Source organism: Artemia sp. Qi Xiang Cuo, chromosome 5 (genome assembly GCF_049724085.1).
Source record: "Artemia sp. Qi Xiang Cuo chromosome 5, ASM4972408v1, whole genome shotgun sequence".
NCBI lineage: Eukaryota > Metazoa > Arthropoda > Branchiopoda > Anostraca > Artemiidae > Artemia > Artemia sp. Qi Xiang Cuo.
In genome coordinates, this window is record NC_142798.1 from 15,459,147 (window position 1) to 15,482,196 (window position 23,050).

The following is a 23,050-nucleotide window of genomic DNA, read 5'->3' on the forward strand; positions in this document are numbered from 1 at the left end:
AAATGCATTGTTTATTTTTAAGAAAAGAACTTGGAACAACACTGACATGCTGAGTACTTCAGAGTTAAAAAATTGATTGTTTAACAGCACTGGTTAATAAAATGATTGTTTAAACAGCAACAATTCAGGATAGTTCTGTTCGTTTTAATTTGTAACATCACTCTTTACTCGTATTTGAAATAAGCAATTCTTAATTAGAATACACCAACTTTCAAATCCATTCAACTTCCTAATAAAGCTAATTCATACACGTAGTTCATTACATAAATGTATTGTTTATTTTAAAAAAAGAATTTGGAACAACACTGACATGATGAGTTTTTCAAAGTTAAACAATTCCAATACAATAAAGATTTGGAAGTACAATAAACCAATAGTCGCCTTTGCGTATATGCCTCGCATGTAGGAAGAAATTTACTTTTCAAGAGAATATCAATACAAATTATAGTCTAATTCTTGGCGACCCCCTTTCTAGCCCCCTTTTAGATAAAATGGGATAATTACCAAAATGCATAATTATTAAATTTATATTTATTTTTATATAAATTACTCGATATATAAAATTTATATAAATTTATATAAACTACTCAATTTATAATGAATGCAAAACAACACATACACTACTTGGGAACAGAGAAAACAGTTTTACAGCATATACGTTTTTTTTTACATTCGACATGGCAAAAAAAATTGATCCAAGAATTGGATTTTGCCAAACCTATCACAGGAGGTGGGAACGCAAAGATGGTGATGTCGGTGAAACAACGATAATCAGTCTTACAAAATAAATTAAACAAAGAAAAAAGTGTCAAACAGCTTCAGTCTAACATCACTTAGGCAAGAAACGCTACAGACTCTTTTGTTTATAAAAATATAAAAGAATGTAATTAAGGGTTTTTTCCTTAACTGTAAAATAGTCACTTTTCTTATTAAATTGCACCCTTCTTTCTATTATTAAGTCATATTTTGTCCATCACTCTCTGTCTTTGTGCAATTTACTTTTAAGTTTGCTTCTTTGTCCAGGTTTGTCTGTAGAACCATTTATGCCTAACAGATAGTTTTTTCTCAATCCCATAATCTTGCGTGGGGACTCAATTCAACCTTATGAGAAAAAAAAATATATATACTGTATCCTAAAATCAAACAATCAATATATTAGTTAACAGGAAGCAACTCTGATTCCCCCGAAGTCTCTTGAAATTTAGCAGGTCTCAGTCTGAGACAAGTAAGCATACAAAAAATAGCAATAACAAATAAACAGTGTTAGTATAATTAGAATGGCTGCATATAAAATAACCTCTAGATCAAAATGGGATAGATCCAATTACCTAGGAATACTTGCGAAAAATATCCTCTTTAAATCCATATTTGATTTATAATTTATATTTAATTTACTACACTTGAGTTTATATCAAATTTGATATACTTTTTAACGGATGAATTTTGTACTTAATCGTTTGTAGAAACTCAATTCAATGTTGTGAGAAAAACATTACATATTATGTTCTGTATTCGGACAGCTGAAAAATTACCGAACAGGAAATTACTTTGACCTATCCTAAACCTATAAAAATAGAAAAATTCAGCTGTTTTCCATGTCACCAACAAGAAGCAATGCTAATATATACATTAGAATGGTTGGATTTAACCTAAACTACAAGTACTAACAATCAAAATAGGATAAAGCTTATTACAAAGAAAGCACCTGCTGGAAATTCTCCCTTTAAAATTTATTATGCTATTAGAATCTTGTCGTAGCTTTGGATGAGCTCTCCTTCCCAATATTTTCAAGTTCAAAGCTAGAATTGTTGTATCCCTTCTTTCTCTTGGGCTTAGATTTTGCCTTCGTTTGGACTGCCTGAAAAAAAAAACAACCAGTAATTGCAATAAGAAGAACAGATGTCGACTTTTGACTAACAATATATTGAATCTATGTTTTTAAAAATTTCCAATGTTTGTTATCTATAATTGTGGTATATATAGGAAAAATGGACAAAATGGGAAGCTCCCCTAACAATTCAACCGTTTTTGTTGTGGTTAATAGGCAAAAGCTTTGGAGGAAGCCTTTGGGCCACTGCCCCGAAAAATCTTTGGGATTAACAATTCTTCCTACTATTTTTATATAGTGTCTTTTTTTTGAATAATTTTACTAGTATGTATGTGTTTCACAAGTTTTCCCTAACATAGGGATACCATAAAAGAGCTTTATGGTAGACGCTCCACCCTGCCGGGTAAGGAAACTAAAGGGTCGACATCCATTTAGGCAGGTGGTATTCCTCTAATGAGCCCTAATGGAATGTAACTACTTGGAAATATTTCGTTAGATTTAAAGTGCTTTTGCTTGTAAATTTACAACGGCTTTCATTTATTAATAAAGAAATTGCATGCATTTGGACATTTCGATTTGGTTGACGGTTCAGTTATACTGTTTTTTCCTAGGTAATTGGATAGATGAGTAAGGCCAAGACCCCGTTCAAGTGCTCATTTATCTCAATTGCTGGAATAGGATTACAGTTCTTTGCTTCTTTTCTCTCTCCTTTTTTTTAACCAAGTAATTAAATCTAAAACATTACAAACATTACACATAATTCATCCATAATTAAAAACATTCAAAAAAACTATTGTACCGTAAAAACATTTTATTACCAGAAGTAATGTAAAATCTATGTTACTCCTCAGTATAATCATTTTGATAATTAATGTGTTTGTCATATCTGTGAAAAGGCTTTGTAATACCCCCTATGCATAATTTCTCTGGACGGTTTTTTAGCTCCTTGTTAGTTTGGAGGCACTGCCTAATTCTACTCCTTACACCACTTTTTCAATACAGGGAAAAGATGGAAATAATTCGGCTCTAAGTCAATATTTGATGGTGGTGTTCGAACATGACCCGTTAAGTTGTTCAAGCAGCCGTTAGGTTGCATGAAAACTGTAAAGATGGGAATTGTTATAGGTAGAATAATTCCTGGTGTTAGTAGCGCTCCTTTGACGTTGGAAAGTTTGACAATATGAATCTACAGTAATTTCTGTTCCCAGCTTTACAAATTCCACAAACGATGCCCCTCTAAGTCACCCAAAACAAGTATGAATATATTTAGTTGAACTTTTACTTGAAACTTTATGGTTTAACACATGGCTGAATTTTTTGGCTTTCTTGAGAAGTTGCTGCGCATCCAAATATGCTGTGCATCCAAATTTGCAAATGATGCGCAAATTTGATGCAAATCCAAATTTGAAAATGATGCGCAAATTTGCTGCGCATCCAAAACTGGAGATTGTGGTGCATTTTTGACAACCCACCATAATGTCTCGATTCATTGCCAAGTGATTTATATCTTTGCTAGCTTGTTTAAAAAAAACTTGTACACAGCTATGATGTGTACCCCAATCCTCAAGGTGATTGGGAAGAGAAGTATCCTTGGTTTTACATTACTTTTAGTACTAAAAACAGTTTTTATATTTACCCCTTTTCGCTTTATAGGCAATCGGATGTTTAAAAAGGAACCTTAATCCAAAATTTGGCCCTCTAGAGATACTGGACAGCAAAGTGTCCAAACGTCAAAGTGTTCAACTTTCAAATTTTCTCCCTAATTGCAATATTATTTGATCACTTGGTGATCAAATATTTGATGTTCAATGGTAAGTAAATACTAGTATTCCGATTGATATAGCTTTTACTTTGTCTACCATGAGAAAGCACCTTCTGCAACAGTTTACGGTACTGAAGACTTTTTTTCAATAAAAACGATTAGGAAACGCGTCTTCAATGCCGTAGAGCGCATACGAGATGTGCCTTATAAAGAAGCTTAAAAGAAAACCGGAAAAGACAATCCCTTTCTTAAATAGAATCTTTAATTCTGTGGAAAAGCTAGATTTTTGGTTGTTTTTATTTTTCTGATGTTAGCAACCATCCAACATAAATTCAGATTACCTCGCACAAACAACTGCATAAATTTATAGAGAGGAGTTTTTTTTATACAGAATTGGATTCCAGATTTTTCCTAATTTTCAAAATATATATGGTTTAACTCCACCTATTGTGTACACTTTGGTGCGCTCAGTAGCCAGTCCCAAGCCTGGATAAAGTGAGGAGGAATGGGCTGTGGGCTTGCGACCCGCACCCAGGATCTTGAGGTGAAATTCTCGAGGGAAAAAGCCTTCCAACTGAAACGTCTACAACTGCCTCAGATACAACCTCCTCTCGGATAACGACCCGTACTTGCCACCGAACTCGATTTTGGACTGCGAAAGAAACATTGAAGATGGGTTATTGGAATGTGAGTGCCATGAGCCAAATTTCGAAAACAGAAGAAATTATTAAAGAGATGAGAAAGTATCTGATTGATATACTGATTCTCAGCGAAATAAGATGGACTGGAAATTGTTTAGAGAAGTTTGGTGATGGATACAGTATGGCCTATAGCGGAGACTCCTCGATGCACCGGGCTGGTGTCGGAGTTATGATGTCACCAAGCGCACACAATATAATGGCGAGCTAGAACCCAGTCAATGAAAGTTTAATGACAGTTCACTTTGTCTCCAACCGCACAAAACTGACTATAATCGCATATTATGCACCAACAAATGAAGCTGATGATGACGAAAATGAAACTTTCTACAACATACTGCAGGCATTTACTATGGATGTCCTGAGTCACGATACAATGTATGTCGTTGGTGACCTAAATGCCAAAGTTGGTGTGGACCACCAGTACTGTCCACAGGTGTTAGGCTGTTATGGCATAGGAGAAGTAAACAAAATGGTGCACTTCTTGTGGACTAAGCACTGAGTAACGATTTAATAATAGGTGAGACTTCGTTCGAGCACAAGACAATTCATAAATGCACATGGATGTCCCTAGATGGTTGAACGAGAAATCAAATCGATCACTTCCTGATATCAAGACGCTGGAGAAGCAGCCTGCTTGATGTACGTGGTTTTTGAGGAGCGGACGTGAATTCAGATTACATCCTTGTGGTAGCTGAAGTGCGAGTTAAGCTAAAAGCTCAGAAACAGAAAGCCAAGAAGGTTTCCAAACAATTTGACAGCGACAAGTTGAAGGATCGGAATATACGCAGAGGTTTCTGCATATCTCTGCAAAACAGATTCGAAGCCTAATACACTTGACGATGTCACAGATGTGGAATGAATCTGGGCCTCAATCAAGAAAACGTACCATGAGGTGGCTAAGATAATCATAGGATTCCAGATCAGAAAGAAAGAAGATTGGATATCTGATAACACCTGAGAATACATAAGGAAACGAAAGGAAACTGACACAGCTATCCTGAGTTCATCGAGCCCTGATCAAAAAGAACAGTTACAGCTCCGCTATAATGATGAAAATAAAGCTGTCAAGAGAATTGCAAGAAGAGAGAAGAGAAAAACTATTGAGGAGAAAGCGGCACTTACTGAAGAAGCTGCCGAAATGGGGACTCGAAAATGGTATATCGTTTGACAAATGACGTAGTTGGTAAGAAAGCAAACCGGTCGTCTCTAATAAAACATGAGAGTAGAGAGCTAATATCTGACCCCCAGAAAGTTGATGAGAGATAGGCGTCACATTTCGAGAAAATCTTGAATAGATCCCGACCTGACGACCGAGAAATAGTACCTGAAACACCGTTTTTACAAATTCACGCAAGTGCTGACCCTCCCAGCACCGAAGAAGTAATAATAGCTACGAAAAATCTGAAAAATTGGCGTGCACCAGGAGTCGATGGAATTACAGCAGAAATGCTAAGGATATCCCTTCGAGCCTGTTTTAGCTATATGGACCACCCTTCTAGTGAGTATCTGGAACAGCAAGAACATTCCAGTTGACTGGAATAGGGGAATTCTAGTTAGACTTTTAAAGAAGGGAGATGCCCTAATATGGGGCAATTGGAGAGGTATCAATCTAACGTCAATTCCTAGTAAATTATTAGCCACAGTTATACGGCATCGCCTCAGAGCAGCCCTTGACTCGCACCTTAGGGAAGAGCAGCATGGATTCCAGCCTGGTAGATCCTGTTCTGAGGTAATTTTCATCATCAGACTAATGGTGGAGGAGTCTAGAGAATGGAACACAAAGCTCTACTTACTGATCATCGATTTTAAAAAATGGTTTGATTCTATTAACCGAGATATTTTTTGGAAGATTTTAAAGTAATATGGAGTACCTGAGAAACTAGTCAAAATGATAATAGCTCTTTATGAACGCAGGGATTGCTGTGTTCAAATCGAAAACGGGGAGACACGGTTCTTTAGGATAATGTCTGGTATTAAACAGGGATGCGTTCTATCTCCGTTTCTGTTTGTAATCATAATGGACTACGTTCTATGGCAGTCATCAGGTTGTGTAGTAAAGATTAGCAGCAGGCAAATCTCTGATCTCGACTTCGCATATGACGTAGTCCTCCTAGAAGAAGCGAAACAACAACTGCAGCTGCTACTCGACACCATAACTGATAAGGTCGATAAAGTGGGACTGACCGTAAACGTTTATAAGTCAAAAAGTATGGCGACATCTAACACACCGCTGATCCTGAGATGCAAGGATAAGGATATTTAACAAGTCCAGGAATTCAAATATCTCGGGAGTTGGATTGAACATGATGGTGAAATCATGAGTGAAATAAAAAGGAGAATAGGACAAGCAACTTCAGCTTTCAAAAAACTGAAACCAGTTTGGCGTAGTAGTAAATACTCACTACGCTTAAAGCTACGTCTTCTAAACAGCAACGTGATGTCCATTCTCCTTTACGCTAGCGAGTGCTAGAAACTAAATTTTCAGCTGAAAAGGTGTGTCCAAGCGTTTGAGAATATGCGCCTTAGAAGACTCCTGAACACACCGTGGCAGGAGAAGGTTACGAATGCAGAAGTTCGTCAACGACCTGGTAAGTCTCTTATTACCGATCTCCTGAAGCAAAGGAGGTGAACCTACCTTGGTCACGCCCATCGAATGCCTGGGGACCGGCTTCGAAGAGCCTTAGACGAATAAAACATATAATCGCGAAGAAAAAGAGGACAATTAACAGGCAGTGAAAAAATTGAAAAATTATGCAAATATTTTGGTCAAGACCTCCGCTTGACTGTCGTCAGTGCAGAATAAAACTAATAAAAATGTTAATTGTTCTCGTTTTCTTCGCGATTTTATGTTTTATCATGATTAGCCAGTGTGGCGCCCAAAGGGGAGGCGTAGAAGAGGTCGACCGAAACACACCTTGAGACGACAGTATGACCGGGACTTGAGGACAGCAGAACTATCACTTTGACCACACTGGGAGGACGTCACTGCCACAGCTCCGCTCCGAGGCGTTTGGTGAGGCTTTGTAGACACCCTAGGCGCCACACCTGGCCCTGGAGGAACTAAGGTCTAAGGTAAGGTATGGTTGTAAAGTTTTTATTTAAGCAATATTCAAAGATATATTTAGAATATACTTAGAATATATCTTTCCTAAGATATACTTCTTAGAAAATTCGTATATTATTTTGGAAAGGAATAATTGCAGTTTATGTAGCAGTAATACAAATATTTATACAGGCTTACAAATGAACAACGAAGAAAAAGCTGTTTTTCAATTATGAGGAAAACGAAGCCATTAAGGTTATTGCCACATGTTTTTGTAAGGCTATAGATATGAATCAAAGTCCTAGAATTTTCTCTCAAGAAAAAAGTGTTTTAACAGTGATCCGGGCTGTAGCAGTAGCTAGCAGCCTAGTAAGCGACGATCACGTCTCCTAAGAAATAAGGTCAGATCAAAACAAAAAGTACACTATTAAAACTGCCTTATCCAAAACCCTACAAAGCAAACTTGAACAACAAGCGAAATCCATTAGCCCGAAAATAAGAAAAGTGGTTGAAACCACGAATTCTATATCGAAGTCATCTTTATTCCGTTGTTTTTTCTCTGCAGCCAGCGAGGCACTGGAACATCACTGAGAACGGTTTAATGGCTCATTTTAAATACAACTACTATATCTAGTGCTTTCTGTAATTAAAAAACAATAATTATTAAAATAAAATCAATTTTTTACAAAAAACATCATTTTCGAATAGCATTGGGGTGACGAATATTATTAACCTTACATATTGCATACGAAGATCAAAATAGGATTGCATTTTTATCATTGTTAATAGTTGAACTGAACTAGAACTGAAAAATTTCTTTTCACTTCAGAACCTCTAAAGTTATTCTGTAAACTACAAATAATTTATGGTGTCTTAGCAGCAATACTAATGTCTTAATTTAAACTAGAAAAACACCTGAACATTTGAAAAGAAGTTTATTTGTGTAGTAGCTCTTAGCTATTAGTCGGGGCATTTTATTAGTAAAACATTACAATGAAAATACATATAGAAATTTTATTATTGTAAGTGAAACAAGTAAAAAAAAGATAAACCGACAAAAGTATCTGAGCCGAGCAATTCAAATATCTGTTTTTAGAAGACAGCCCTACCGATAAAATGGAGATAGAATCCTAAAATATCAAAAAAAAGTCCAAGAAGATGGCAAGAATGCATGCTGATCTTGATAAATTGAGAAATATTTCGTGAGTGTAATATTGGGATTATAGAAAATATTCGATTTCCATATTAAAATTCTCTTTAAGACAGCTGATGTTTATGAAAAGTTTTCATATTAGAGAGCAAACTCTAGCTCATAGTAACTAAAGTACAGTGAAATTTCCAATGAATCAGGGTTGCAGCGGTGGCTAGAAACCAAGTAGAGACGATCAATTCGCATATTAAAAGCACATTAGTCCATAGCTTCTAAAGTAGTATCAGATCGAAACACGAAGCACGCCATAAGAACCGCCTTCTTTGAAACCCCCATAAGAAAAGCTTACAGTCCCCTGGCTTGAACAGCAAGGAAAATCTGTTGACTTGAAAAATTTATAGTAAAGAACTAAGTCCAGCCCGTAATAACTGAAATATTATCATAAATCATCATCTAAATGTGTAAGTTTACTCCTATCTTTTTTTACACAAGGGATAGGTATAGCTCCTTATGGCTACAGCGGTAGCTAGTATCATGGTTGGAGCTATAGTTAACAACCTAGTAAGAGATGATCACACCCTATACTAAGAAATAAAACAGGCAACAAGTCCTAAAAATGACGTCAGATCGAAACACAAAGTATACTATTAGAAGCACCCTTTCAGCAACCCCTATAAGGGATTTACAGTCCTTTGGCTTGAACAACGAGGAAAATCCATTGGCTTGAAAAACGAGGAAAGTGGTTGCAAGCACAATATTCTGCAGTGACAGCATCTTTTTCCCTTTTGTTTCCTCAGAAGGTAGTGGGGCACTGGAACATTATAAAAAGCCGTTTGATCGCTCATTTTAAGGAAATATGTCATGAACTGTCTTACAAGGTAGAGTTTATCCTTCAGAACACATCTAGTTGTTTGTGCTCTTTTCAGGAGACAACTAGAATTGCTAGTGGATATACCTAAACAATATCGAGCAAAGCGTACAGGCTGGTGAAGGGGTTGCTAAGATTCTGCGAGAAGAGGTCGCCAAACCAGCTCAAAAATTGCCTCAAGGATCAGCTATTGGTCCAGTTGGATCAGTTGAAGAAGTACTTAATTCACTACCCTAAATTTAATTTCAAGTACTACCAATGTAGAGCTTACTTGTATCCATTTCCCTATGAAAGAATGACTTTGGTGGAGAGATTGGTGGCCAGACAGTCAATCAAAAGTTTAATTAGCAGCTCATGTGAGCTCGTACCCTTAGCTGAGAACATAAATCCGAAAGAACCAGAGTCTGAATAAATTTGATGACTGATTTTCTCAGTTTCTAAGCAAAACAAGACTAATACCCTCTGTCCAAAGATCAGATTCTACTACAGGCCAGAATACGGAAATCACATTCAAAGCTTATGAGGAGAGAATTTTATCTATCTTATGGAGTGTCGATGAAACGGTCAATCGGTAATTAAATTTTTATTTATCTAGCCAGCTGTTGTAACTAATGCTTTGTCGGATAAGAAACAACTCTAGTCTAACTCCAAGATATCCTTAAGAGATGGAGAACCTGGAGCTCAATATTTACTTTAAAGTTGGTCCAAATCAGAGTAGGAAACTTACAGTACCGTTAACTTAGATCTTGGAACAAAGTAAGTAAGGCTGGGCAGTTTGCAAAGAAGTAGAAAGAGCTTTATATTACAAATCAGTAAAAAAAGATGGGTCAAGTGATATATCAGTATTCATATTCAACAAATTTTAGACATCATGGATGCAACAGTAGCTGCAGCAGAGCAAATCTCAGCCCATAGTAACTGCAATTTTTTTAAATGTGTTTTTAGAAAAAAATATTCTATGCAAGAATATTGTTTGATGCTGGCTCGGGAATGCCAACTATTACCCACTTTAAACTCTGATGTAAATCTTAAAAACAAATACAAGTTTCTTTTATTCTCAAAAAAAGCCCGAAACCTCTCAAAAATGGCATTGGATCGAAATAAAAAGTACCCTATTGAAATTGCCAAGGTCGAATATCCCTAACCGAAGGTTTATAGTCCCACCCCAAAAACCAAAGGTAATCATATTTTAGCATGAATATTCCTGGTGTGTCTCCTTTTTATTTATTTTTTTCTTCTTCTTTTATTCTCCTAAACATTAGCGGGTCACTGAATGGTCGTAGAGAGCGATATAGAGCTCATTTGAAAAATTATGTTTACAGTTAGTCCCCTTTTTGTAAATTGAGATCAGTAGCACCAGTTTAAATTATTTTTTCAACGTTCTGCTGTGGTGCTTGCCAGACTTTTCGTTCATATTGGTAGCTGATCGATTCGACTTCTGGAGTCAAAACCACATCCCAGAGCTCACAGCATGTGCTCTCGATCATCTCGTGGTCCCTGCCATGAGTTTACCCAGTGAGCAGGCATTTAGTGGAGCTTGCTACTTTGTGTGCAAGCAATGTGCAATTACAACTGACAGAAGCCTCGAATCAAGAATCTTTCTAAGTGACAAGTTCAAAGTTTCAATTTAAGTTTGTGTTCCTTTTTATTCAAAGCTTTTGTATTTGAACAGAGTTTGTTCCTTCCATTTTATACTCTGTTGTTCAGCATCTTGAGATGGCAAGAACAAAATTGTGTTGTATCTAGGTCCTCTAACAGGTTTTAGAATCGCTTGCGCAGTAAGGGTAGTATTGTATGTGCATGTGGTCGATTAAAAAAAGATGAATTAGTGGATTTGGGATGGTTTCTAGACAATTTGTGTACGCTATCCTGGGAATTGCAGCGTATAATCTTGCCAAGCATAGATGACAGGATGCATCATCCTAAAAAAGAGGAAGAACAGCGCAAACAAAAAATTGCTGTTAAAACAGCCTTTTTTTAAACTGCTGTTTTCAGTTTTGGCAAAAAAAAGAAAGCAGAAACAGGTCACCTGTTTTTACGGACTTGTTTCTGTTTCTGTTTTCTTTTTTTTTATCTATTTTTTCCGTTTCTGTTTTTCTGAAAAACAGAAACAGTCCTGGGGCTTATTTGAAAATACATACTGAAGTCCACTGGGTAATTTACATTAAGATCACAATCCTTTTTTTTCGTATGCTAATAAGTTTTGATGAAAAATCTTAAAATTAATATAGTGTTTTATAGTGCTACAGTTTTCGTGTTGTAATAGATTTTAATGAACAATCTTAAAACTAACACATTTTACATACTAAGAATCAGGAGGAACAATAGATTTTGTTGATGCATATATTGTAATCAAAACTTGTTTTTTTTTTAGTTTCAGTTTTCATTGACGAAGGCTGCTCTTTCTCAACAGTCTGTTATGAAAAGTGCGTCACCACCGGCAGGAGCGGCGGCGTTCCCCTGACATTGAATTAATTTCGCGGCAATTCTTTATTGCGTCAACCGCAAAGTCGGAGCTTTTCTTTCTCGTGTGGTCTAGTATTTCGATTTTGCTGATTAGAAATCAAACAGGGTTTGCACTATCCCCGAATTTTCAGATATTTCCCCGAAAATCTATGCGTCAACCCGAAAAAATGGTTCCCCGAAAATCACCCAATCACGGTGCCACCCCTAGCGATATATCACCAGTGACTTTCCCTGCCAAATATTACTTTGAATACCATAATTCTTCACTACTCTCTTGTTTGTTAATTTTATCTTACTTTGCATAAAAACCAGACAGATGCAATTGCAATATACACAGTTCTTCATATGTTGACAAAAAAGTATCGTCTTTATGAAATGAGATTAAATCATTTCGAATGCAGTTTCCCAAATGCTATTTCTTACATTTTTTGTAGTCAAGAGTTTTATTTTTAAGTTGAATAGAACCAGTACTCCCACTTTTCGATTTCAATTTTCCCAATTTTTATATCAAATTTCACTTACATTCCCTGTGGTTAGGTCTGATTTTTACCTATTTTTCTCCCTAGAAAGAAGGGATATTTTCCTTTATATTTCCACACAATCTACATGATTACATGATTTGATGCTGCACAGCGCAGCATCAAATTGTTATTTTTTTACTTCAGGTAATGATATATATAACATCTTTTTCACTACCTAGAACACATAGGAAAGTTCAATTAAGCGTCATCTCCAGCACTTCATCGCACTTGGTGTTTGCCTTCGTCTTCAAGCCAGTGACAGAGCTTTCGGGCCAAGTCTATATTTCGACTTGGGTGCATAAATTGGATAATAAAAGGTTGTTAAAGCTACCAACAACTTCTTTGCCTTAGAAACCATATAGAAGAGAATATTTCATAAATAAAAAATACAGTTTTGGCAATTAGGACAAAACGTTACCCCCCATCCCAGATATTAGAAAATACATTTTATCACTTGATTATTACTAGTTTAGGTTCAGTTTCTCCCATCTAACTTTTAAATAGGTAACAAGGCCCTTGTCGCGACCTCCCTATATCTGCATAACAGTCCATCATAAAGTTTTGTGTATAAATGAGAATTAAGCGTAATGCTTGGCTAAATACAGAAAACTATAATACCTTTTAACCAAAATCAAATGTTTTGTCCTAATTGCCAAAACTGTATATCTTATTTATGAAATATTCTGTTCTATATGCTTTCTAAGGCAAAGAAGTTGTTGGTAGCTTTAAAAGCCTTTTATTATCCAATTTATACACTCAGTCAAAACGCCCTTATTTGAAATAATAATATAGGTTTTACCTTTTTCGTCTTATACGGTTACAACCTAAGGTTATGAAGTCATTCATCGTATTTTATTGAAAATGCATTTTTTGGCAAAAATATTGATTTTATTTTAAATATTTTTTTTAATTACAAAATGCACTAGATATGGTAATTTCGTGTAAAATCAGTCACTAAACCGCTTTCTATGATATTCCAGTGCCTAATTATCTTTGAAGAAGAAGAAAGGAACGAAGAAATGCTGTTGATGCAAAATATAGGAAAAAAGAGCGTAAGATTCCTTAATGGGGGTATCGAACAATGTGGTTCTAATGGTGCACTTTGTAGTTTGATCTGACATCTTTGTTATGAGTTATGGGCTAATGTATTTTTTTACTATGGGACGTAATCGTCTCTTACTAGGTTGCCTGCTACCGCTGCAACCCTAATTCTGTAAGACCCCATACAAGATCTTAGTAGTATACCTTTCATTTACTTCTAGTAAATCAAAGTCCCGTCAACTAACTGTCTTTGCTTCTATCCATTTTAGCTTTAGACCCCTCAACCCAGCTTTTATTGTTAAAGCCTGATTCACCCTTAGTCGAAAATGAAACAGGTTTGCAATATCGCTATTTGATTTTTTTGGTAGCATTATAAAAAAGGGGCTAGTAAGGATAGAATTAAAAAAAAAAGCAATTGAGAATTCGTGTTGCTTTCAGTGTATTGCAGGTAATATTCTAGCGTTAACAGCGGGGTTGTAAAAAACTGGTAGCTCCTTCTTATTAATGGTCATGTCTGATGGTTTTAAGTTTGACGCTTTCTATGAGAGCATTACTCTATTTTAAGGTTAATCTCATTAAGCTTTAATGTTGATTCAAAGCCTAATTGTTCAATTTAAAGCTTAATGTCGTTCCTGCTGTTGCTGTTTATTCTTTCATCTTTTTAGAAAGCTTTGGCTTCTGTTTATTTCCTCTCAAAGACATAAAGAAGTACTCACAATTTCTTGCGAAATAATACTAGCAAAAATATCCGGTTCCAAGTGTGGACGAAGTTTACGCAGCGAATAGATGTCAAAATTTGATGGCTTTGATGAAAGCCCTGGCAACATTGGAGTTGGATCTGAATTTCTTGTTGGTGAAAGCACAGAAACTGGTGGTGGAATACGACCCTAAAAGCATAGAATTTTCTTTTTCATTACTACTTAAACTGAAAAAGAGATATATGACAACATAGAAAAATTAAGGTATCAGAAGATAAAGGTAAAAAATACACACAGGACTCAACATTCCCTACTGACGGGGCTGAAATACATTTCATAGACCTTCAGCCAGGCAGTGTAATGGGTGGCTGGGGGCCAGCTATCCGGTGCTTTCGCACTCCTTTCTAGTTTACCATAATTAGATTTCTCCAGGTACTCATTCTGAGCTTGATTGACTCTGGCTAAGCTTACAGAGTCACGGCAGAGAGCCAAATCCATACCAAATAATTAGCAACGCAAGGACTCGAAACCCTGACCTCATGGACAAAGAATATCAAATCTAGGGTACTAAACACTCGGCTAGGACGGCTAACCACTCAGCTATGCAAAGATAGTAAGTAAAGTAAAAGTAAGTATGACGGCACTAGACACTTAAGGTCCAAGCCAGCGGTGCTGATCTCTGTTTCATGGCCGTTCAGCCAGGAAGTGCGATTGGGGGCTGGGGGCCAGTCATCCTGTGCTTTCGCACACCCTTTCTGCTTACCTTCCCCAGATTTCTCCAGGTACCCACTTATAGCAGGGTCGACTTCGGACGAGCTTGTACAGTCCTACCACTCAACCCCATCCCAAACCAAATAACTTAACTCGTCAACGATCAAAACCATGCCCTCTGGACAAAGAATTCTCAACCCAGCACACGTCCTTTTGGCAAAGATAACATAAACTTATCCTAGAATTTCATTCCGGTGATGAAATTATGGAAAAACATATCCATAATCATACGACTGAGAAGAAAGATGCCTGATTTTAGAAGGAATAGTGCCTTAGGATTTTGTTAAAATCACTTACAAACTGTTGAAATGGCAGAAAAAATATGAACGAGATTTTCTTCCTGTGTTCAAATTGCCAAGAATAATGAAGACGAAAATTGATTGTTTGAATTGGTTAAGCGGAAACTGGCAAAACAATGATTATCTTTGAAAATTATGAAAATCCAAAGTTCAATTTTGAAAGAAAAAATCTTCAGATGCGCCTGTGAAGTTTTTGGTAGTAGAAGGGTAACCAGAGTTAGAACGAAGTAAATAAAGATTAGGAAAATACAACTTAAAAACGTCTGGCACCATGGGCGTAATTTGTTGTGGGGCAGTGGAATCGGTGGGAAAGACCCATCAAAGTCCAGTTTGCCCCCCTCCCACCAGCTGAAATTTAGCTTCAAAGATCATGTCAAGGTTAAGTTAAGAGTAGATTGTTAGGTAAGACTTTGCTTGCCTTACGTTCCTTGGCACCTCTCCAAGGCACTCTTGAGGATCAATGTGATCCATCAAGACCAATCCCTAAGGCCCTCGCTTCTCTACGCCTTTCAAAGACAGTTAGAATCATTATTTCCAATTGCGTGTGGTCTTTTGGATTTGCTTGTTGCCTAATTATATTCGATTGGGTGTGGTCTTTACCTGAGATTGGGTGTGATATTTTGGATTACACAATCAAAATATCTGGCCTTGAGAGTTAGTTTCGCAATGACTGAGTTTGATTAGAATATTGGTTTTATTTTGAGTACATATTATGTTCATTATTGGTTTATTTTTTTTACTTGGAAAATCCGTTTCTTTTAACTGTTTTATCTTTTATAGTGTTTTAACTCTCATAATAACGGTTTAAAAAAATATAATTGGGCTAGAAGACAGACAACTACGCTAGGTTCTCAAGACAGATTGTCATGAATATTAGTAGTACATCTATTACGGATATGACAGGTCCGCCCTTCCTTAATTTTTCTGTGAATGTTCTAGAAAGAAATACATCCATTATCATAATTAATATGACTGGGTTTATATCCTCCGTCAAATCCGCCCAAATATTTCATACCTAGCCATTGCAGTATATCTCCTATAATATGTGATATGAGTAAGACAGGGCCCATACCCCCATTTAAAATATTTTTCTGGCAATGGTCGATATAAGCATATACATGGTATCGTAATGACTATGATTGGGCCCCATACTCCACCCCCATTTAAACAAAATGTCACGAAAAAAAAACATCTCGAAATTAAGAAAACCTCACAAATTACCTTATGACTTAACGACTAAATGAAAGTATCCTATTAATGCGTCCGACCACATTCATTGAATTTATATTGACACTATTTTGTATGTGTTTGCAGCCAGGTCGTTTAGATTTGTTTTAATTACGTAATGTTTTTTTTTGAAAAGTTAAATATTTTTGAATCAAATAGCTAATTACATTTAATGGGATGTAATATTTTGCTTAATATCTGCGGTAATTACCGGCTTGATGGAGAGTTAGTTTTAAAAAAAGTTATAATTCGGCTATAAGACATACAACTTTGCTAGGATCTCAAGACAGATTGTCATGAATATTAGTAGGACACCCATTATGAATACAACAGGTCTGTCCTTCCTCAATTTTTTTTGTGAACGTTTTAAAAATGAATTTAAGCATTATTTTAATTAATATGACTGGGTCTATATCTCCGACAAAATTCCCCCACATTTTTTAAGAAGAAGAAATTGTGTCGAAGTAAAAAAACGTCTCGAAGGAAGAAAAAATGTCTCGAAGTTAAAACAAAACGTGTCAAAGAAATAAAAAAGGTCTTGAAGAAAAAAACATCTAGAAGCTAAAAAACCTAACGAAAAAACGTCTTGAAGTTAAAAAAACGTCTCGGAGTAAAAAAAAACATCTCGAAGTAAAAAATAAGTCTCAAAGTTAAAACAAAAAACGTCAATAAGAAAAAATATCTCGAAGTTAAAACAAAAACGTCTCGAAGTAAAAAAAAATATCATGAAGAAAAAAAACTCTTGAAGTTGAAAATTAACATAACGGAGAAAAACTTCACAGACAAAAGAAACCATGTTTCGAAGTTAAAAAACATCTTCAGGTAAAAAAATGTCTCAAAGCTAAAACACAAACGTCACGAAGCAATAGAAACGTCACGAAGAAAAAAAAGCTCTAAGAAAAAACGTCTCGAAGTTAGAAAACTTCACAAAGAAAAAATCTTGTAGTTAAAAATTCCATTTCCTTCTAATGATATTAACAAACATGCAATACTTTACAAGCTAAGCTGCGTAACAGTTTCCATGCTTCATTTGCAGGCGATAGATACTGAGAGTCTTATGACTCCTCCCCACAATGAATTCTACGGAGTTTTATGACTCCTTTCTGCAATGAATTCAGATGGTAAAAATACGTCACAAACAAAAAACAACGTCTCGGAGTTAAAAAAACCTCGCAAAGAAAAATTCGTCTCGAAGTTAAAAAACGTCTTGAAGTAAGAAAAAACGTCTCGAAGTTGAAACGAAAAGGTCAAAAAGAAATAAAAATGTCTCGAAGAAAAAATATCTCGAAGTTAAAACAAAACATCTTGAAGTTTAAAAAAATTACGAAGAAAAAATTTCTCGAAGTTAAAAAACGTTTTGGATTAAGAAAACTCTCGAAGTCAAAACAAAAACGTCTCGAATTAAAAAAAATATCATGAAGAAAAAAAACTCTTGAAGTTGAAAATTAACATAACGGAGAAAACGTCAGAAAACAAAAGAAACCATGTTTCGAAGTTAAAAAACATCTCCAGGTAAAAAAATGTCTCAAAGCTAAAACACAAACGTCACGAAGCAATAGAAACGTCACGAAGAAAAAAAAAGCTCAAAGAAAAAACGTCTCGAAGTTAGAAAACTTTACAAAGAAAAAATCTTGTAGTTAAAAATTCCATTTCTTCTAATGATATTAACAAACATGTAATACTTTACAAGCTAAGCTGCGTAACAGTTTCCATGCTTCATTTGCATGCGATAGCTACTGAGAGTCTTATGACTCCTCCCCACAATGAATTCTAAGGAGTTTTATGACTCCTTTCTACAATGAATTCAGATGGTAAAAATACGTCACAAACAAAAAACAACGTCTCGGATTTAAAAAAAACCTTGCGAAGAAAAAACTGTCTCGAAGTAAAAGAACGTCTTGAAGTAAGAAAAAACGTCTCGAAGTTGAAACGAAAAGGTCAAAAAGAATTAAAAATGTCTCGAAAAAAAATATCTCGAAGTTAAAGCAAAACATCTTGAAGTTTAAAAAAAATCACGAAGACAAAACGTCTCGAAGTTAAAAAAACGTTTTGGAGTAAGAAAATGTCTCGAAGTAAAAAAAAATCTCAAAGTTAAAACAGAAAAATGTCACGAAGAAAAAAACATCTCAAAGAAAAAAATAAAACGTCTCGAAGCTAAAAAAAAAATAATGAAAAAAAACGTCATGAAGTTAAAAAACAACGTCTCGAAGACAAAAACGTCACAAAAAAACAACGTATCGTAGTTAAAAAAAACGTCTCGTGGTAAAAAAAGGTCTCAAAGTTAAAACAAAACGTCACGATGAAAAAGAAATGTCTCGAAATAAAAAAAACAGCTCGAAGAAAAAACTTCGCGAAGTTATCACAAAAACCGCCTCGAAGTTAAAAAACATCTCAAAGTTAAAAAAAAACGTCACAAAGAAAAAAACACAAAGAAAGACATGTAATACTTTGCAAGCTAAGCTGCGTAAAAATTTACACGCTTCATTTGCATGCAATAGATACTGAGAGTTTTATGACTCCTCCCCACAATGAATTCCACGGGGTTTTATGACTCCTCCCTTCAATAAATTCAGAGGGTTTTACGACTCCTCCATATCCAGGACAAAACCCAGCTCAGTAACTATCGGAGTCAATGAGCTCTTGAACAATCGATTTCTCTGACATTGAATGTTAGTTGTGCAATGATTTAACCCTAAGGCACTTGGATGTTGTTGAGATCAGTGAACTACCAACTTAGCTATAACGAAACAAGTATTTTTAACCTCGTGCAAAGCAAAGTGCTTGGAAAAACGCAGTTACGTGCTTCTGATTGGCTGGCAAGTTAGTCCGACAATTGATGCCTCTAGCCTAGGGAATTTAGGTAAAATGTTTGAACAAATTATTGTAATATCATTAGTTCAAGAGTTTTTGAATTCATGATGCTTAGGATCAAGTAGAAAAGACTACAATATGATTGGACTATTCGATACGGAATTTATTTGGTTGAAATATTATCTTGCGTTATTATTTTTGAAGTAGTATTCTTATTTCTAGATGAATACGGTAAAGAAATTGACTGTTACCATTGGGAAGTAAAATACCATATGTATGAACATGATAGAAGATTGTGGGGTTCTACATTACATCATATGAACCAAAAGAGGTTTCAAGAACGAGTGATTAAGCACTATAATGAAAGTGCTACAGAACTGAAAACAGTTCAGGAAGAGGTGAAGGAAATATGTAACTTTTTGGAGTTAAGGTATTATTTGTAAAGCATCAATGAACGTTAAGAGTCAAGATAAAACATAATAAATTATTTTTGGAGTGGATTCGAAGCGTTCAAATTTTTTATTATGATATTAATAACATGTTGCGTTGTACATGCCATTTTTCCAATACAAATGTTTTATTGAATTACTTTGTTATGTTTCCAATATTTTTAGGGTACACCAACAAATCCATCATTTAGATAATCTATTTGAACTTCAGAGATGCAAGAACAGAAATAAATAGACAGAGACACTACTATTGTGTAGTGTCTTTGTCTCTGTCTCAAAATTCCTGTTCTTGCATCTCTGACTTTTGAATAGATATTCTAAATGATGGAGTTGCTGGCGTACCCTAAAAATATTGGAAGCTTAACAAAATAATTCAATGAGATATTTTTATTGAAATAATGGCACATACAATACTACATGTTATTAATATCATAATAAAAAATTTAAACGTGTCGAATCCACTCCAAAAACAATTCATCATGGTTTATCTTGACTCTAAACGGTCACTGATGCTTTGCTTTTCGTTGAATTGTCTTTAATTTTCTTGGTAATATTATGTGCTAATTTTATTTTATTTTGCTTTCAATTTCGCTGTCTATTACCACACTATGTTTACATAGTTTGCTGTTTTGGCACATAGACATGATATGCATTATTACACTAGTGCAGCAGCATGCCAAACTTTCCACCTTTGCTTTCGTTTGGATGCTAATACTGGAAAGATGACGATATGATCTATCAAAGAGTAATCTGTTACCAGAACCATAAGAAAGAAGTGGGCCGTCGTCGTCAACTATTAGTTTCAGACTTGCATTATCATTGAGCACTAGCTTCTCTGGAAATGTCAGTCTCGCATATCCACCATCAGCAATGTTGAATTGTTTTGATAATCCAAAGGAATTTAATCTCTCACTGTCATGACAACGCATGCATACATTTCCAATATGTTCTCTGTTAATGCTTGTCTCATAGTACAAATATCTATCCTTGTCACCATTCAACGCAAGGATAAAATAATAATGTGCACATACTTTCTTCAAATATTATATCGTCTTAAAAAAAATGTAGTTGTTTATCCTTCCAATGTACAAATAATAATGTTCGAAAAAATATGATACACTAAGTACTGTCAATGACCAACCAGAGTACCACGGGGGGGGAAGCAGCCGCATAAGAATCTTTTTTTTCTTTGTGACATTTTTTTTATATGAGGTTTTGTTTTTAACTTCAAGATGTTTTTTTCTTCATGACGTTTTTTTAACTTTGAGACATTTTGTCTAAACTTGTTTAGATCAAATGTTTTTTCTTTGTGACGTTTTTGTTTTAACTTTGAGATGTTTTTTACTTCGAGATGTTTTTTTTACTCCGAGGCATTTTTAACTTCGAGACTTTCTTTTTTTTCGTGAGTTTTTTTATCTTCAAGATGTTTTGTTTTAACTTCGAAATGATATTTTTTCTTCGGGACATTTTTATTTTTTCGTGACATTTTTGTTTTAACTTCGAGAAATTTTTTCTTACTTTGAGACGTTTTTTTTACTTAGAGAAGATTTTTTCTTTGCGATGTTTTTTTACTTCGAGATATTGTTTTTATTTATGACGTTTATTTTCTTTGAGACTTTGTTGTTTAACTTCGAAAAGTTTTCTTGTAACTTCGTGCCTTTTTTTAACTTCGAGACGTTTTGTTTTAACTTTGAGACATTTTTTCTTCGCAGCGTTTTTGTTTTAGCTATGAAACGTTTTTTTACTTCGAGACTTTTTTTATTCGTGTCGTCTTTTTCTTTTTTGAGACGTTTTTTTCTTCGAGATGTTTTGTTTTAACTGTGACCTTTTCTGTGATATATATTGGGGGAAGGGGGTAATGGGGTCCAGTCATATTCATCACGATACTTTGTCTATCCATTTCTTGTTCACAACAAGAAAAATTTTTTAAATGGGGGTACAGACCTTGTCATACTCATAATACATAATCTACTAATAATCATGTTAAGGCTTGGGTTAAAAAATTGGGGAGGGGGATTTGGGGGGAGATATAGGCCCAGTCATCTTAATTATGATAAAGTTTGTATTCATTTCTAGAACGTTCACAGTAAAATTGAGGAAGGGTGGACTTGTCACATCAATGATGGGTGTACTACTAATATGCCTGGCAATCTGTCAAGAGAGCCTGGCAAAGTCTTCTGTCTTGAAACCCAATTATATTTTTTTAAAACTAACTCTGCATCAAGTTTTATATCCACACTCAAGGCCAGAAAAATTGACCGTGTAATCCAAAACATTTTTTTCTTCTTTTAGACATTGTTTTTTAACTTTGAGATGTTTTTTTCTTCGTGTCTTTTTTTAACTTCGAGACCTTTTTGTGATGTTTTGTTAATGAGGGGGTAGGGGTTATGGGGTTTAGTCATATTCATTACGATTCCGTGTCTATTCGTTTATTATTCACAACCAGAAAAAATACTTTAATTGGGGTATGGAACCTGTCGAATACATATTACATATTCTATTCATAATACATATTCTACTAATAATGATTTTATGGCTTGGGTTAAAAATTTGGAGGGATTTGGGGGAGATAAAGACCCAGTTATATTAATTATGATAATACATGTATTCATGTCTCGAACCTTCACAAAAAAAATGAGGAAGGGTGGACCTGTCGTATCCATAATGGGCGTACTACTAAGATTCTAAACAATCTGTCTTGAGAGCCTAGCAAAGTTATCTCTTTTGTGGCCCAATTATAATTTTTTCAACTGACTCTCCATCAAGCCGGTAATTACAGAAGATATTAAGTAAACCATCTAATTATGTCAATAATAACTATTCGATCAAAAGTAATTAAATTTTCATACAAAATAAAGTAAGCAAACCGTCACATCCTATCAACAATAATTTGATTCAAACGTATTTAACTTTTCAAAAACAAACATTAAGCAATTATAAAAAATCTAAATGGCATGGCTGCAAACACATACAGCATATTTTGAACATAAATTCAATGAATGTGGTCTGACGTATTAATAGGATACTCCTTTTAAATTTAGTTTTTAGTTCATAAGGTTATATGTGAGGTTTTTTCAACTTCGAGACGTTCTTTTTCGTGACGTTTTTTCAATGGGGCGGTATGGGGCCCAGTTATGTTCATTAAGAAACCATGTCTATCCATTTGTGGTTCAAAACCAGAAAACAATTATTTTAAATGGGGGTATGTACCTTGTCATACTCATAATACATATTCTACTAATAATCATGTTAAAGCTTGTTTTCGTAAATTTTGGGGGGGGGGGGATTTGGGGTGGAGATAGAGACCCAGTCATATTAATTTTTGTAATGCATGTATGCATTTCTAGAACCTTCAAAAAAAGTTGAGGAAGAGTGGACCTCTCCTATCCATACTGGGGGTATTACAAATATTCAT

At 35.1% G+C, this 23,050-nt stretch overlaps 1 protein-coding gene and 1 pseudogene across 2 annotated transcripts in view; one reads left to right on the forward strand and one right to left on the reverse strand.

Annotated features, from left to right (window-relative positions):
* Positions 1-843: 843 nt before the first annotated feature.
* Positions 844-23,050, reverse strand: part of LOC148951852 (uncharacterized) — a 144,932-nt gene continuing 122,725 nt past the window's right edge. For both annotated transcript variants that reach the window (XM_089089361.1, XM_089089362.1), the window contains exons 4-5: positions 14,097-14,267; positions 844-1,858 (exon numbers count right to left, since the gene is read on the reverse strand). In XM_089089361.1, coding sequence (XP_088945487.1) covers positions 1,742-1,858; positions 14,097-14,267 — 288 coding nt within the window. In that variant the 3' untranslated portion in view covers positions 844-1,741. The remainder of the gene's footprint in view (positions 1,859-14,096; positions 14,268-23,050) is intronic.
* Positions 6,807-11,816, forward strand: LOC148951853 (uncharacterized; annotated as a pseudogene).